General features: G+C 38.0%; 1 protein-coding gene across 4 annotated transcripts in view; it reads left to right on the forward strand.

The window, feature by feature from the left end:
* LOC106867361 (uncharacterized) overlaps positions 1–16662 on the forward strand; it is a 65885-nt gene that overhangs the window by 25410 nt on the left and 23813 nt on the right. For all 4 annotated transcript variants that reach the window (XM_052970016.1, XM_052970015.1, XM_052970018.1 and 1 more), the window contains exons 3-4: positions 1099–4684; positions 13911–14145. In XM_052970016.1, coding sequence (XP_052825976.1) covers positions 1124–4684; positions 13911–14145 — 3796 coding nt within the window. In that variant the 5' untranslated portion in view covers positions 1099–1123. The remainder of the gene's footprint in view (positions 1–1098; positions 4685–13910; positions 14146–16662) is intronic.

A 16662-nucleotide genomic window follows, 5' to 3' on the forward strand; every position in this document is an offset into this window, starting at 1 on the left:
TATATATATATATATATATATATATATATATATATATATATATGTATGTATGTATGTATGTATATATATTATATATATGTATGTATGTATAAAAATCCACTAATTCATGTATATATATATATATGTGTGTGAGTGTGTGTGTTTATGTGTATATAATTAATCCTCTTTTGCAATATTCTAAAGCACATGGTCACCCTTTTCTTTAATGTGCATGTCAGTCATTGTTGTTTTTGAGTTCATGAATGATTTCCCTCTTTTTTGACTAGTGTTGGATTTGGATATAGAGTATGGTATTCTATACAGTATATATGTGATGTTGGGCAGATTCTAGAATATTGCTTTGAATAGATTCTGTAATATTATTTTCAGGTAAAGTATTTCACATCCTTTAAACCTTTTAAAACTGATGTTGGTCCCTAATCAGTATCCTGGAGAAGGGTTATTGTGTGGAGCATATTAATTTGTGACATGTTCTTGGTAAGTAAGTGTTAGTGTGGCCGAGTGAATAGTTAGTGTTTTGTGAAAGTGGGAGTGACAAACACACACATATTCACGCATATATATTAGCAATACAGCTGCACTTATGCATAACCCATGCACATACCCATGTAATATCACATTTGATGGCATAAAAGGTGCATGGATGTATTAGATGCACCCTAGTTTCAGCAGCACATATTGAGGAAATAAAGTTTTTTTGTGCATTGAAGCATGTAATATTTAAAGCAATCCAGCAGTGCATTACAAATCATTGCAGTACAAATAATAATACTTATGTTTATGTAAATATTATTATTACGGAGTCAGACAAGGTAGAAGAGACTGTCTGGATTAAAATTAACCTCTGGGAGTGAGTGTCAGGGACAAAATTAGCTTAGGGGAGGTCCAACTCTGTATATAGGACCCAGGATGATTGTTTTGAGACATGTTTTGGGGAAAAAAGTGCTTCTTATATGCCTTCAAATATGGTAAATTATTCACTATTTGGATCCATAAAGATCTATATATTAATTAATATTGAAATACTGTACTTCTCAAGTTTTCACTCTTATAATGATATTTTTTGATTATTATTGTTTTCTTTTTCTTTTTTTTCAGATGTCTTGGCACTTTGGTTGGAGGAATGGAGAATACAAGTTCCCAGCAAATTTTTTGCCCCATTAATACATTAACAATAGCAATCCAGCCCTCTGCTAGTATGCCGAGCAACCCACAACCCAATATGCTGCAGTCGACGCAGACATATACAACAATGCGTCAGGCAACAGTACCCACTGAACAGATTTTTAATTCTCAAGGCCAGTCTTCTGCTACAAGAACTAATAGTCGTGCCAGTAATGGGTTTGAGCTGTCTCGTTTACCAGGAACTTATGCTAATGGTATCAATGTAGGTTCTGCTGCCAATTTTACAACTTCAGATGTTAACCAAATTGTTACATCTGGGAAACAGTCATATATAACAACAGGGCTACCAAATATCACCAGTCTGAGTGATCCAATCCACTTTCTTCCTTCAACATCTCTAAATACCTGTGCCCCAGGATCCTTCATTGAGAAGATTGAGCGTTTACCAAGCTTTAGCACAATTGTTGCCTCAGCAGCTTCCACAAACCCTATGATAGGTTTACAATGCCAGTTCCCCAATGTTGCACAATCTTCAATTGAACAGCTAACATCAACATCCTCCACATCATTACCTGTCCAGACCAATAACACCAATGCCACCATGCTGACAACTACCAACATTCCTGTTTCCAGCACACCATCACAAGTTGACAGCTTCCAGTCTGTTTCACCTAATTTTACAAACTACTATGCTGGCCGTAACACACAGCAGCAGCAGCTACACCATCAAACTGTGATTCAGCATCTTCCTGCTGGAACATCAAAGGTGATCACTTCACAGGGGGCTGTCACAGACGGGTCGGTCTCTCAGCTGTCATGTTCACCTTCTTTGTCAACAAGCCCTGCTCAGTCTCCGATATCAATTTCATCCCCTTATCCAAATAACACGAAATCTAGATCCTCTTCTTCTGTTGTCTCTTTGTCTGTTTGCATGGGTGGTCAGATGAGCTCAAATGTTACCAATGAAGACTGTCTTACAAAGGCATCTAAAATATCTCATGGTAAGATAACTATGGAACACCCAGATAATTCTGTTAGCAAGAACAAAGTCTTGAAGTCTGATAAGCTAGGTGAAATCTGTGAGCAAAATATTTCTAAGTTAAAATGTAAATTCTCTCAGCCGTCTTTACAACAGCAGTCTACGCTGTCTTCAAATGCTGTTCACCAAATATCTGCTGGTAACCTCAACAAAATGATAGAAAAGACTTGCAAACAAACTCAGAAGATTGCTATATCTGACCAGGTTTCGAAACCTTGCACAAGAAACTCAGTTAAAAATAGTGCAGCCAAGAAAGAAATTGTCATTGTTGCTCCATCTCAGCTGACCATGGTGGCAAAGCCAGATGCTGCTCCACTTTATGTGGACGCCACTGGTCAAGCACCTGTGATGGCTAACCAAACCAACAGTAATGAAAAGTCTAAGGGAGTTCAGTTTTTTGTTATGGGTGCATTGGAAGGAAAAGCGACTTGTATGGATAACTTTCCATATCATGACACTCCTCCGGAAATGGAATCTGCAATTGCTGATCTTCCGCTCACGTTTGACAGGCAGCCGACTGTTGATGGTATTTTGATGAAATCCCATGCAATGCCAATTTCTTTTGATCTTTTGAGTAAGGAACATCTTGAGTTTGTGTCATGTGACAGTGAGAAGGTGAAGCAAGAACCAGCAGACAAGAGAGTGGATGATACTCAGAGCCAGCCTGCAGACTTTCAGCTTTTACTTCAGCAGCAGCAGCAGCAACAACAACAACAGCAACAACAACAGCAGCAACAACAACAGCAGCAACAACAACAGCAGCAACAACAACAGCAGCAACAACAACAGCAACAACAACAACAGCAACAACAACAACAACAGCAACAACAACAACAACAACAACAACAATTAACTCTGCAGCAATCTGTACAACAGATTCAAACTGTGCAACAACCTCAGCAGGTTTCCATACAACAACCAACACAACAAACACTTCAGCAGTTTCAGTCATTTACACCTGAACAATTTCAAGGGGCACAATTCCGACAGTTACAGCCCCAACAGACTGATTTTCAACAACTGCAAGCCTCTGGCCAACAGCAGCAACAGCAGCAGCCACCACAACAACAACAACAACAACAACAGGTGGTAGCCCAGCCCCAGCCTCAGTTGCAATTAAACATGTTAATATTTGCAGATGCACAAACACAAATACAACAGCAACAAGATAATTTAGCACAGTTTACACAGCAAGTGCAGCAAGCATCTCAGCAATTGCAACAGCAGCAACAACAACAGCAGCAACAGCAGCAGCAGCAGCAACAGCAACCGCAGCCACAATCTCATATAGTACCGCAGCAGATTCATCAACAGATTCAACCATCTCCTGGTCAACAACAGCCCCAAGTTGCTAGTACAGTTGTCACTGTGCAGCAACCCCTTCTCTCCCCTTGTCCCCAAATTAACCCAGTACTTCCCCTTGAAACATCAGCTAATGCCCGTAAAAGCCCTCGTCAAAAACAGGCAATGAATTTCATGGAGTCTGCGGCAAAAGCAGTCGTCACAACCACAGTTGTTGACAGCGCCACCTTTGTGACTGTTTCAATCCGGAATAATCGCAAGGTGCCACTGGCAGCCCAAGCTAAAACTAATACCACAAATAGCAACCTTGCATCTGGAGGTCTGCCATCCGTGTCTCAATGGTCAGGAGAGACGACGTCTGCTTCAGTGAAGCGAAAACATTCTGACTGCAGTGATATTGCTGAGTCTGAAGGCAGCGATGTAGATAGTGGTGAGGACAAAAGAGATGATGGTGGGGACTTATCCCTCGAGGATAACCAGGAGTCCAATTTGTACACGCTTAAACCTCCATCTGTTCTACCCAACCTTAGCAATCTTGGCTCCCCAGCACCTCCAGCCACTCCTGCTGCACTATCAGTGGAAAACATTGAAACTAAGGACATCAAAGAAGAATTAGATCGGACAGAAGTGGAGATTCGCATCGATGATTCTCAGTGTGTTCTCCATGGTGAGCAAAAGCGATGGCAGTGCTGTCATTGTCCAAAATCCTACACTACAAAACATAACTTGGTGACCCATATTCTTGACCATCAGGGTATTAAACCCCACTTATGTATGATCTGTCATAAGTATTTCAAGCAGTTGAGCCATCTAAATACACATATGCTGACCCATGAGAACATCAAACCTCATGTATGTCAGATATGTAAGAAAGGTTTCACACAGATTTCTCATCTGAAACGGCATCAAGCTGTGCACTTGGACAGTAAACCTCACTTGTGTGATAAATGTAATCGCGGCTTTGCTTACCCAAGTGAGCTACGAGTGCACAAAGAGAAACATGATCTTGGTCGGGACAAATGTCACGACTGTGGGGAGGACTTTTCTAGTCAGCGACTTCTTCGACAACATCAGGTGAAGCATGAGCACCGGGACGACTTAACTTGTAAAATATGCACAAAAATATTCCGATATCCAAGTCAATTAAAGGATCATATGATTACTCATTCTGGTACACGACCTCATATTTGCCCTGAATGTGGAATGGATTTCATGAAGGTAAGATTTCAATTTGGGTTGTTTTATTGCTTTACTTCTGTAGCTTAAAACGTGTAATTCCTCGATCATATAATGGCTTAGTGTTGCTGGCAGAAGGAATCATTTTTGTTTTCATTTTACATGTTACTACTGTTGTTTCTTTCTTTCCTGTATAACTGATATATTAATCACATCCAGTCACAAAAAAATCTACACCAGTTTCATCTGGCATGATTGATATATGGTTATGTTCTAGTTTTGTCTGTTAATCTTCCTATCACATGCTTTCTTTCCATACATTCTAGGTAGAAAAAACATGCCAGTTACATAATATTCGTAGTGTTTTTACAGCAGTTTTCTATAGTTCCCATGGTCTCTGTACAAGTAGGTGAACTTCTCCCGTAAGTGATATAGCGAGTGTGGCATATATATTTTACCCATTGTTCATTTTATCATAAATTAAAAGGTTTTAGGTTTTGGTTAATGAAAGTTTACAGATTTATTGTTATATTTATTGACAATATTTTGCATATATTTGCAATTGAGCAAAGTGTCTTCTACTTCAACTTTGGGCTAACCAAAGCTTTGTGAGTGGATTTAGTAAACGGAAACTAAAAGAAGCCCTTAGTATATATATGTGTGTGTGTTTGTCCCCCACCACCGCTTCACAACTGATGTTGGTGTGTTTACATCCCTGTAACTTAGTGGTTTGGCAAAAAGACTCATAGAATAAGTACCAGGCTTAAAAAAAATTTAGTACTGGTGTCAATTCATTTGACAAAAAAGATTCTTCAAGGTGGTACTCCAGCATGGCCACAGTCTAATGACCAAAACAAGTAAAAGAGAAAAGATAAAAAGATAATTCAAAATAGCCCCCTTTCAAATACCAACCATTCAACTATGAAATAAAGGAGCTGCCTACTTTCTGTTACGTTGACTGTAGCAAGAAAGATAAATATGGCAGGCCATATAGACATGGAAACATGTTGCAGTGTTTGCTTGCTTGAAGATGTATAGTTATAGGGATGGTGGATGGTGTTTCTTGTCATTACAACTAAAATACAATCACTAAATAGTTGCTGATACAAGGCATGTTCTTAAAGCTTATTAGCGAGCCTCCGAGTTGAGTAAGTGAAAGCTATTTATTCATAACAATCTGATAAAAGACAAGTTCATATTTTTTCTGCTTGTGGTTTTTTTTTTCTTATGTCTTAGAAGAAACAGTAAATCTTAAGTATGACATTTTGCATTGGTTAATGTAAGATGTCACTTTTGACATTTGCAAAGAATAAGAGACTTTTCCAAGTTTGTTTTGTTTTCATTATTGATATGCTGTATTTATATTAGAAATATCTGCTAGACACTAATAAACTAGTTGTCCTTCATATATGAATAGGTTGTCTTTAGATATTAATAGGTTTGAAGCAGTAGGTATTGTGAAAACTTATCTCACTTTCAGTCAGTTGCTGTAAATGTTTATCTATAAAGGATAACATTTTCCAGGTTGCTAGAATACCAACATCGTCGAGACATAGATTCTTAATATACCATAGTATTTAAACTGAATTGCTTGGTAACTGCAATGTGAATGATGTTATTTAAATCTTCAAGTAGTGGAATTAGTATGAAGGTTAGGAGGAATAGAGTTAAGTCTCAGCTAGTTTAATCCATGCATTATACATATTTGATGTATGGTTGTTGTTGTTGTTGAGCTCTCAAGATTCTTATTGAGCAAAAAACCATGATCAAATCCTCAAAGGCATTCCAGCAATCACTGCTCTGTCCCCTTTTCCCCAGCCCCTCTCAGTGTTAATTTGTTTAGAACCACACCGTCCAATGTGTTTTACTATATTACCAAACAACAGGGGTTAATTTGATGAGGTTTTGGCCTGTTATTTCTAGTAGGTTGATCCAACTGTATAGAGGAGTCTTTATCTAGATCTAATGACATGAAATTTTGGCTCATTTGTTTTCTACAAATTCATGATTGAAGTTGAGATTTATTTAGTAGACGTCTCATACTTTCTGCCAACCTTAGAAGTAAAAAGAAAAAAGAAAAAACATTCCCCTTTTATGTTGTGACTTCAATAGCAGCACTCAATATTTTCTGCAACAATAAAGAACTGGTATTTTCATTTTGCATATTACTTTCATATATTAAAGTTTAAATAATAAATCTTTTGCAATCACAGTTTCCATTATTGATATTGATCACAGATGATTATTGGTTAACATTAAACTATTTTTAAGCTGAACTTTGAAAGCAGTATGTTCTTGTTTTTGTGGAAGATTGGAAATGAAGGATATTGTTTGTATGACAGTGACGCTTGTTTACAGCAGTCACGCAATGTCAAGACAAGGAGACACCAACTCTCACATGCATACATACGTACATGCATATATACACACGTACATGCACATACACACACATGCACACACGTACACACACACATGCACACACACACACTCTCTCTCTCTCACACACACACACACTCCTTTTATTTTCTGTCAGCCAAATCCACTCGCAAGGCTTTTGTTGGCTTGGGACATTTGTAGAGGACATTTGCCCTTGATTCTAAGTGGGATTGAACCTAGAACGAAGTGGTTGGCAAACAAAGCTTCTTAACTACACAACCAACCACGGATAAATAAACTCAACTGAAATGATTTGAATGTTGATTAAGTGATGTTGTTAGAGGCAACATTACAATTTCATAATATTTCTTCTGACATTCATTAAAAATAAAATAACTTAATGATTACTATTGACCACAAATATTGTTTTATTGATTTCTCTGTATCTGTATTCCTACCATCAAATATGATTTTCAATGGAAAAGTTGTTTTGGTATTGATATCTCTTATACTGATTTGTAATACTATCATTGCTTTCGCAAACACCATTATAAGTTTTATACAAGGTATTTTCTGATAAGGGTGCAGACAAGACTGTGTGTTAAGAGGCATGTGGTTTTGGGTTCGAACCTACTGTGTGGCACCTTAGGCAAGTGTCTTCAACCAATTGCCTTGTGAGGGAACATCATCGTCATCATCATCATCGTTTAATGTCTGCCTTCCATGCTGGCATGGGTAGGATGGTTTGACTGAGGACTGGCAAGTTGGGAGGCTGCTCCAGGCTCCAATCTCATCTGGAAAGGTTTCTACAGCTGGATGCCCTTCCTAACACCAACCACTTCGAGAGTGTAGTGGGTGCTTTTTATGCGCTACCAGCATGGGAGCCAGTCAGGTGGCACTTGCATCGACCATGCTCAAGTGGCGCTTTTTTACAGGCCACTGGCACTAGAGCTAGTCAAGCGGCACTGGCATCGACTACTCTCGAATGGTGCTTTTTTACATGCTACAGGCACAACAGCTAGTCAAGCATCACTGGCATCAACCATGCTTGAATGGTGCTTTTTACATGCCACCGGTACAGGACATACATGGAAATTGTATGGAAGCCCATCATATATATGCATGTTTGTGTGTGTGTGTGTGTGTGTGTGTGTGTGTGTGTGTGTGTGTGTGTGTGTGTGTGTGTGTGTGTGTTTGTGTGTGTATTGTGTTGCTCTCCCCATCACTTAACCGGTATTAGTTGATGATGGTTGTGGTGGCAACGGCCACCACAACCATCATCAACATCTGTCTTCTATGCTGGCATAGGTTGGACAGTTTGACAAGATCTGATGGGCCCAAAGACTGCATCAACCTCCAATATCTGCTTTGGCATGGTTTTTATGGTTGGACACCCTTCCTAATGCTAACCATTTCACAGAGGTAACAGGGTGATTTTCTTGTGACACCAGCACTAGCGAGGTTTCCATGCAGCTTGCAAGACTATGAACCCCAGGAGGAGTAACTTTATGCTAGGAGATAAAAAGTAGCGAGGGATAAAGTAATAGAGTAAAGAGTGTATTTGGATAGTCATTGAGATTTACTAATTCAGAGAGTGTGTCAATGAAAGATTGCTTTAGTTGCTATATTTCTCTTTGAAATATATCATGCATTCATAAATTCTTATCTCTCTTTGATTGTGAAACTCCTATTCATTATTTGATTGCCTCCAATCGGATACTTGTAATTCTTTGTTGGTAACACTCTGTCAGACATCAATAAATTAATGTTCAGAATCAGGTAGACAAGGAAAAAAAAAGCCAGTTATTGCTATGCGACACGTTAATGGTTCAATAACGATCAGGTGATATTATTGAAAAATTCTATTAATGATATTTAAATGTTTTCATATTTATGTCTCTGCTGTTAATTCTTACTGCCATCATATTAAAACAGTAGATACTGTCATAGCTTTTCCTTCCAAAATATTGGAAATTTTTTTTATTGATCTCTGAATGTCTAGCTTGTTTGCTTGCTTGTTTGTTTTATGTTTGTTTTTGCATAGTAGCATGGGTTAGATGAATACATATTATTGCGGTGCGGTTGTAGGTGCAGGTGTGACTGTGTGGTTAAGAAGTTTACTTTTCAACCATGTGGTCTCAGGTTCAGTCCAACTGCACAGCACCTTGGACAAGCAAGTGTCTTCTGTTATAGCTCCAGGCCAGTCAAAGCCTTGTGAGTGGATTTGTTAGATGGAAACTGAAAGAGACTCACTCTGTGTGTGTGTGTGTGTGTGTGTGTGTGTGTGTGTGTGTGTGTGTAGCTTTAGGTATGTGTGTGTTCCTTCTTTTTGACCAAGTTTCACAACCAGATGGACATCAACCAGGTGTCCCCTTTGCAGCATGAATTGGGTACATTTTATTGAGCCACCTTAACTAGAGATATTATCTGTGACCGGATTGAAACATGCTCTGTACCCCATGTCACTTCTAATTTAGGGGTTACTATGCTCCTAGATGAATTGCCTGTGATGCAGCTTGCAATGGTTACATCTCTGTACTTTTCATTTTCATCACATCAAGTAAACTGCCCCTCTGGTGTAGTTTTTTGACTGCACACTGTGCGCATTATTCCAGTTCACTTTGTGCATTGTTCCAGGGTTGGTTCATTGTAGAGTTGTTCAACAGGACAAAATGCTTGGTGGAATTTCTTTTGGCTCTTTATGTTCTGAGTTCAAATGTTATCAGAATTGATTTTGATTTTCATCCTTTTGGAGTCAATAGAACAAATATCAGCTAAGCACTGGGGTCATTGACTTCTCTCTCTCTTCAAAATGGCTGGCCTTGTACCAAAATTAGAAAGAAATACTTCTTCAGCTTACTAATGTCTGAAATCTCAGAGCTAATCGATGGTTATTGTCTGATATTGGCTTTTTTTATGTTTGTAGTTGAAACTTTTGAGTTGCCTGAGCAAACAGAAAATATGTAAAGCAAAATGATGAATCATAATCACAACTGCTGTATCCCACTGTTTGTCAATTTCCTTTGCTGTATTTTTTAATGTTAAAAATGTATTATTATTGAATATAATCAATAAAACACAATCTCCATCAGTTGATCCAATCTCATCGACTGGTTAACTAACTATATCTAGCACACGCAGCCATGTCTCAGCCTGTGTGAATGATTATTTTAAACAATATTATTGTTAGATTACATTTAGTAACTGCTTTTGTTAGGTTGCAGTGAGTATTACTAATGTCTTTCTACATAAGATATATTAATATTCAGAGGCTATGTGGTAAGAAGTTTGCTTCTCAATCAAATTGTTTTGGGTTCAGTCCTACTGTGTAGCACAATGGGCAAATCTCTTTTACTATTGCTCCAGACTGACCAAAGGCCTTATGAGTGGATTTGGAAGATAGAAACTGAAAGAAACTTGTCCTTTTATTTATATATGACAAGGTGGTGTTCTAGCATGACCGTAGTCCAACGACTGGATCTAGTAAAGGAGTAAAGGGATAAATATGTGTGTGTGTGTGTGTATGTGAAGGTGTGTGGCTTAGTGTTTAGGGGTGTTGCCCTTGTGATTGTAAGATTGTGGTTTTGATTCCTGGACCAGGTGACGCGTTGTGTGTTCTTGAGCAAAACACTTCATTTCAGGTTGCTCCAGCTAGCAAAAATAAGTATTCCTGTGATAGTCTGTTGTTTGATTCCATCCAGAATGGGAATATATATAATCTACCTCAACAAATTCTCAATGAGCATTAAAACAATAGTGGTGGTCGTGATGATGATGATGAGGAGGAGGAGGAGGAGGAGACTGGGATATAATAGCTTCATAGCTTTTTTTTGTATTCTCTGATCACTGCTTTTGGTAATAACTTTGTTTTTGGCAAAATCACTTGACATGCACTTGAGACAGTCTGGAACACGAATAAGTTGTGTAAGATTATAATAATAACTCCAGGGTATTATTACCGGCATAATGCCTCTCCCAAGGTTTAATTGTATATATATATATATATGTATATGTATGCCACAGAATTTGGGAAACCGCCCTTACTCCCTCCTTGTCCTTCTCACTCCCTCCTTGTCCCTCTCACTCCCTCTTTGTCCTTCACACTCCCTAACCCTAACCTTTGGCTCAAGAAGGATCTCTGATCCTTTTCAATATCCATCCATCCATCCATCCATCCACACATACATACATTCATATATTAATATTTGCTTTTATGTTCAGTTCTAATAAAAACTATTTTACACTAATCTGACAGGTAACTCTATACTTTTGTAGAGTACAAATATATTATTCTTGTTTAAGAATAATAGAGAAATGTATATATGTGTGTGTATGTGTGTGTGTGTGTGTGTTTGTGTTACTGTCTTCATGACATTGCACATGGTAGTTGTAAATGAGTGTCACTGCCATGCAAGCGGTGTCCTTTGTATTCCATCTCCTGCGGAAAAACATGTCTGGTGATGGGGGAAATATTACCTTTCTTAGACAAAGGTGAGGTTTGGTGACAAGAAGGGTGGCATCCAGCTGTAGAAAATCTACCTCAACAAATTCTCAATGAGCATTAAAACAATAGTGGTGGTGGTGATGATGATGATGATGATGATGAGGAGGAGGAGACTGGGATATAATAGCTTCATAGCTTTTTTTTGTATTCTCTGATCACTGCTTTTGGTAATAACTTTGTTTTTGGCAAAATCACTTGACATGCACTTGAGACAGTCTGGAACACGAATAAGTTGTGTAAGATTATAATAATAACTCCAGGGTATCTTGTTAGAAGTGTTTCATTGACATAAATAACAGAGATTTATTGAACAAACTGGTATTTGGGTTCATTTGGTTTTGAGTTTGGTTGTGTTTCTTTTCACAAGTCACTTAAATCTTTTTTTTTCAATACTATCCCGCTCAAGGTGCTGTTATTGTGTTGATTTTAAATGAAATTAGATATCGACTGAAAAATTGTTAATACGAGTAGCACCATGTAAAAAGTACCTATGCTGGCACCATGTAAAAGGCATTCATGCTGGTGCCATGTGAAAAGCACTGGTGCTGATGCCACATAAAAAATACTTGGTACACCCTGTAATCATCATCATCATCATCATTATCATCATCATCATCATCGTTTAATGTTTGTTTTCCATGTTGGACAGTTTGACTGAAAACTGGGGAGGAAGGGGGTTGCACCAGGTTCCAATCTGATTTGGCAAGGTTTCTACAACTGGATGCCTTTCCTAATGCCATCCGCTCTGAGAGTGTAGTGGGTGTTTTTCACGTGCCATGACTATGGTTTTGCTTGGTTTGTCAGGTCAACACCAGTACACTATAGCGCCAAGGGTCTTGATCACCTGTCATTGCCTCATGAGGTCCAATGCTCGAACGGTGTTTTTTATGTGCCACTGGCATACTGAATATCACCGTCCTGCTTTCCAATTTTCTTTTTTCCTTCTCTGGCAGGGTCATTTTTATGTTTGACCCTTCTTTTTTTATCATGCCATATTTGGCTATTTTCACTTCATTCCACTCCATCCTCTTCGGCTTCAGCACACGTGGGTCTATGGTATCTCGACCTCCAGTAGCTTCCGCGGAACTCTTCTTTTCTTCCATTTTTCACTTCCACCCAACGATGGTGGCTTTGCACAAAAATCTTGCTTCAAATTCTTCAAAAAACGAGTCTGGTATAGATGGCAGTAGTTCACTCCAGTTTGCAATATATAGAAAATCAAGCGACATTCAGTTGCTGATCTTGCAACAAGCAAAGCAGCTAGTTATAAAATCTCTGTAAGAGATGAATGTAGTGACTATACTGGCAAGTAATGTTTGTCACCACTTCAACCTGGCTGTTCTGTATGAATGGACATTACTACGATTTTTTAACCCCAAGAGGACATTTCCTCTAGCTGGTTAATGATACTCTTGTAGAAATCCTATACATTTTGTAACAGATTAGATTTTGAAAATAAGGAAAATGAAAGCAATTAGCCATGTTTTGGTAGCTTCACTGAAAGAATAACAAACTTCTGACTCATTGTTTCAGAAGCAAATATGAATGAGGAAGCTTTTATTTAATGGTCCAACATTAATAAACTTGAGCAATAATAATATGTCAAACAACTATAGTTCCCCTGTCTCCATATAGTGTTTATATAGGCAGCAATACCTGTTTGTGCTGAAATAAGTCAGACTAATTCAAAATGGCCACCATACAAATGATTTGAAAATATTTATCTTAGATTTATAGGACACGCAAATATTTCTGACAGGACACATATATATATATATATAATGAAATCTACTTATTTAAACTTGTTAACTGCCATCAGATACTGGTCACCCTATTGAACTGTTTTTAGCTGACTACTGTCCCTCTGGCTTGCTCTATTCCACTCAAACTTAACACATATTTCAAGATGAAAATTATTACTTCACTTACATTACTTTATGAGGTTATTGATGTAAAATTGCCAACAATTTTAGTATTTATTTTTTTCAAGAATAATTCTTTTGGAATAATATATAAATCTTAAATTCCATGTTTGATATTTTTTTCTGCATTTTAATTTCTTTCAACAGTTTTTGCCAATTTTCTCACTGTCATTTAAATTTTCATTAGAATTGTTATTTAAGGTTAAATATTACCATATTTACTCATGTATAAGTCACACGATTTCTTACTTGATTTTAACTGGAAAAACTGGGGTCAAGACTGGTACACATGGCAAAGCTAAAACTATGAACGAAAAAAAAAAATTGTTTCAAGATTTAACATAAAATTAGAGGTGTAATGTAAGCATGAATAAATATGGTATTCTATTGTGTTGTAAATGAATTTTATGTACATGCATTTATATCTAAATATTGATATTAATTTTGATAAACCTGTTTCTTGTAGGAGCATCATTTAAAAGCTCACCAATTTACTCATACTGGCCTACAACCATTTATATGTCCAATTTGTCGCCGAGCATTTAATCAGAAGGCCAATATGCAACGGCATTTACTTATCCATAATGCCGAGAGAGCTTTCCGCTGTTTTACATGTTCCAAAACGTTCACACAACCACAAACCCTCAAAGCCCACATGGTTGTCCATGCTGATTCAAAACCTTACCGTTGCAATCTCTGCTGTAAGTATTTTTATGTTTTATGTTCTGTTTAGTATACTACAAACTAGAAACATTCTATTTCTCACTGCAGCAAATGTACGTAACATAACTAGAGCAGTTAGATCAGAGGTTCTCATCGAGGATCCTTATAACCCTTGAGGGTCCATGTAAGATTTAGTTGTTAAAATTTACCTGTAATAAATTACTATATTTCTGCAATACACAAAATATTTTAACAATTTTTTAAATACAATTTCTAGTAATATTTAATTATAAAAATATAATGGGACTTTTTAAAAGCTTCAAATGGCTAGGGGGAGGTCAGTCTGAGTAAAATGGAAATCAAAAGGGCCACAGGCAAATAATGGTTGAGAACCAATGATTTAGATTAATACATAGAAGAAACTTGCTGAGTTTGATGTTGGAGAATTCAATTAAGATCTGAATGTAAAGATTTATGGGATGTGTGAGTGTTTCTTTTTCATTTTGCAATTGTTTTCTTAAAGTAACTTTGGGTGGAGTAGCTTTGATAAATGTTGTGTTTGCCTAATGTGTTGTCATATTTATTTCCAGAGTTAAATATCTTTTCTCATGTCAGGCATTCAACATTCAACTGTGAATGGTATTTATTGTTTGAGTACAGAGCAAACATTTGTTTTGTTGTAGTGATACAAATTTTTATTATTAGCTATGTCATGTGGCCGATTACAATTGTCATGTGATCCATTGTAATTAACAAGGCCAGGAGTTTGATGTGGAAAGGTTGGTTATGTAATCGAAAAAGTCCTTCAGGTGTAAAAGACTTTGTATGACTCTAGCTTTACTGACACGAAGACCATACCGTATTGCGATAAAGGAATTGAACAAAAACTAAGTGTACTTATTGCACTTCCATCATTTTATCTGGCTCTCATGATAGAATCAATATTATATCAATATTCATATTATGCTGGGAAAAATGCTTAGTGGCATTTCATGTCTTTATGTTCTGAATTCAAATTCCACTGAGGTTGACTTTGTCTTTCGTTCTTTCAGAGTCAATAAAATAAGTACCAGTTGAGCACTGGAGTCAGCATAATTGACTCATCCCCTCTCCTGAAATTGCTGCCGTTGTGCCAAAATTTGAAATCAGTTTTATATCAATATTTTTTTTTTCAAATGACAAAATTACAGAATGTTGTCTTCTCGTTATTTTGAATAATTTGAAACAAATGAACCATTAAAAAAGGGAGAAAGTGCTAGTGCTGTGTTAACACACCTGTGCCAGTACTGTGTAAACACACCTGTGCTGGTGGCACATAAAAAAGCACCCAGCACACTCTGTTAAGTGATTGGTGTTAGGAAGGGCATCCAGCCATAGAGACCAGGTCACAACAGACAATTGGAGTCTGGACATCTCCCTGCTAGCCAGCTCCATGTCAAACCGTCCAACCCAGCATGGAAAGTAGATGTTAAATCCTTTTCTCTCTCTCTCTCTCCTTTTCTTTCTCTTTCTCTCTCCTTTTCTCTCTCCCCCTCCCTCCTCTCCTGCAGCCTACCTCTCTCTCTCTCTCTTGTGCTCTTCCCCGTCAACTGTGTCATCATTACTCTCTTCTTCCATCCCTCCACCTTCCTCATCTCATGCACCATTAGCCATCCACCCCCACCCATATCCATTTTCTCCATCCACCCTTCAACCCTGCCCAATCTATACAGCTCTTACCAATTTCTCCTTCTCCCATTTCCTCTGTCTCTTTCCCCTATTACTGTCATACACTCTTGCAGACCCCCAACTCTTGCACACTCACAGCTTCTCTGTCCCCACTTCTACTCACTTTGTACCTTGAGGTACCACCTGGATGCTACTATTTATCTATATGCAGCTTTTACTGATTTATTTTCACTCTCTCTCCTAAATGGGGGTAATCACATAGGTCCCCCTTTAACAGGAACCTGCTTTGCCCCACTCTCTTCACTCATAATTTAACTCACGTCTCCTAGCCTAAAGAGATGCCCCCTTTCTCCTTGGATCTTGTGGATTTGGATTTGCTGGCTGCATGGTGACCTTGCTAGTGCTAGTGGCACAAAAAAGGCACCCAGTAAAATGGTTGGCATTAGGAAAGACATCCAGTCTGTAGAAATCCTGCCAAAGCAGATGCTAGAGTCTGATGCAGTCCTTGGACCCAGCAGATCCTGCCATGCCAGCTCGGAACGTGGACATTAGATGATGATGATAATCAGACACACACGCACACACCACACACACACACACACACACACACACACACATACTCTTTTACTCTTTTACTTGTTTCAGTCTTTTGACTGTGGCCATGCTGGAGCACTGCCTTTAGTTGAGCAAATCGACCCCAGGACTTATTCTTTAGAAGCCTAGTACTTATTCTATCAGTCTCTTTTGCCGAACCGCTAAGTTACGGGGACATAAACACACCAGCATCAGTTGTCAAGTGATGTTGGGGGGACAAACAGAGACACACAAACACATACATACATATATACATATATACGACAGGCTTCTTTCAGTTTCCGTCTACCAAA

The sequence above is a fragment of the Octopus bimaculoides genome, chromosome 8 (assembly GCF_001194135.2).
Source record: "Octopus bimaculoides isolate UCB-OBI-ISO-001 chromosome 8, ASM119413v2, whole genome shotgun sequence".
NCBI lineage: Eukaryota > Metazoa > Mollusca > Cephalopoda > Octopoda > Octopodidae > Octopus > Octopus bimaculoides.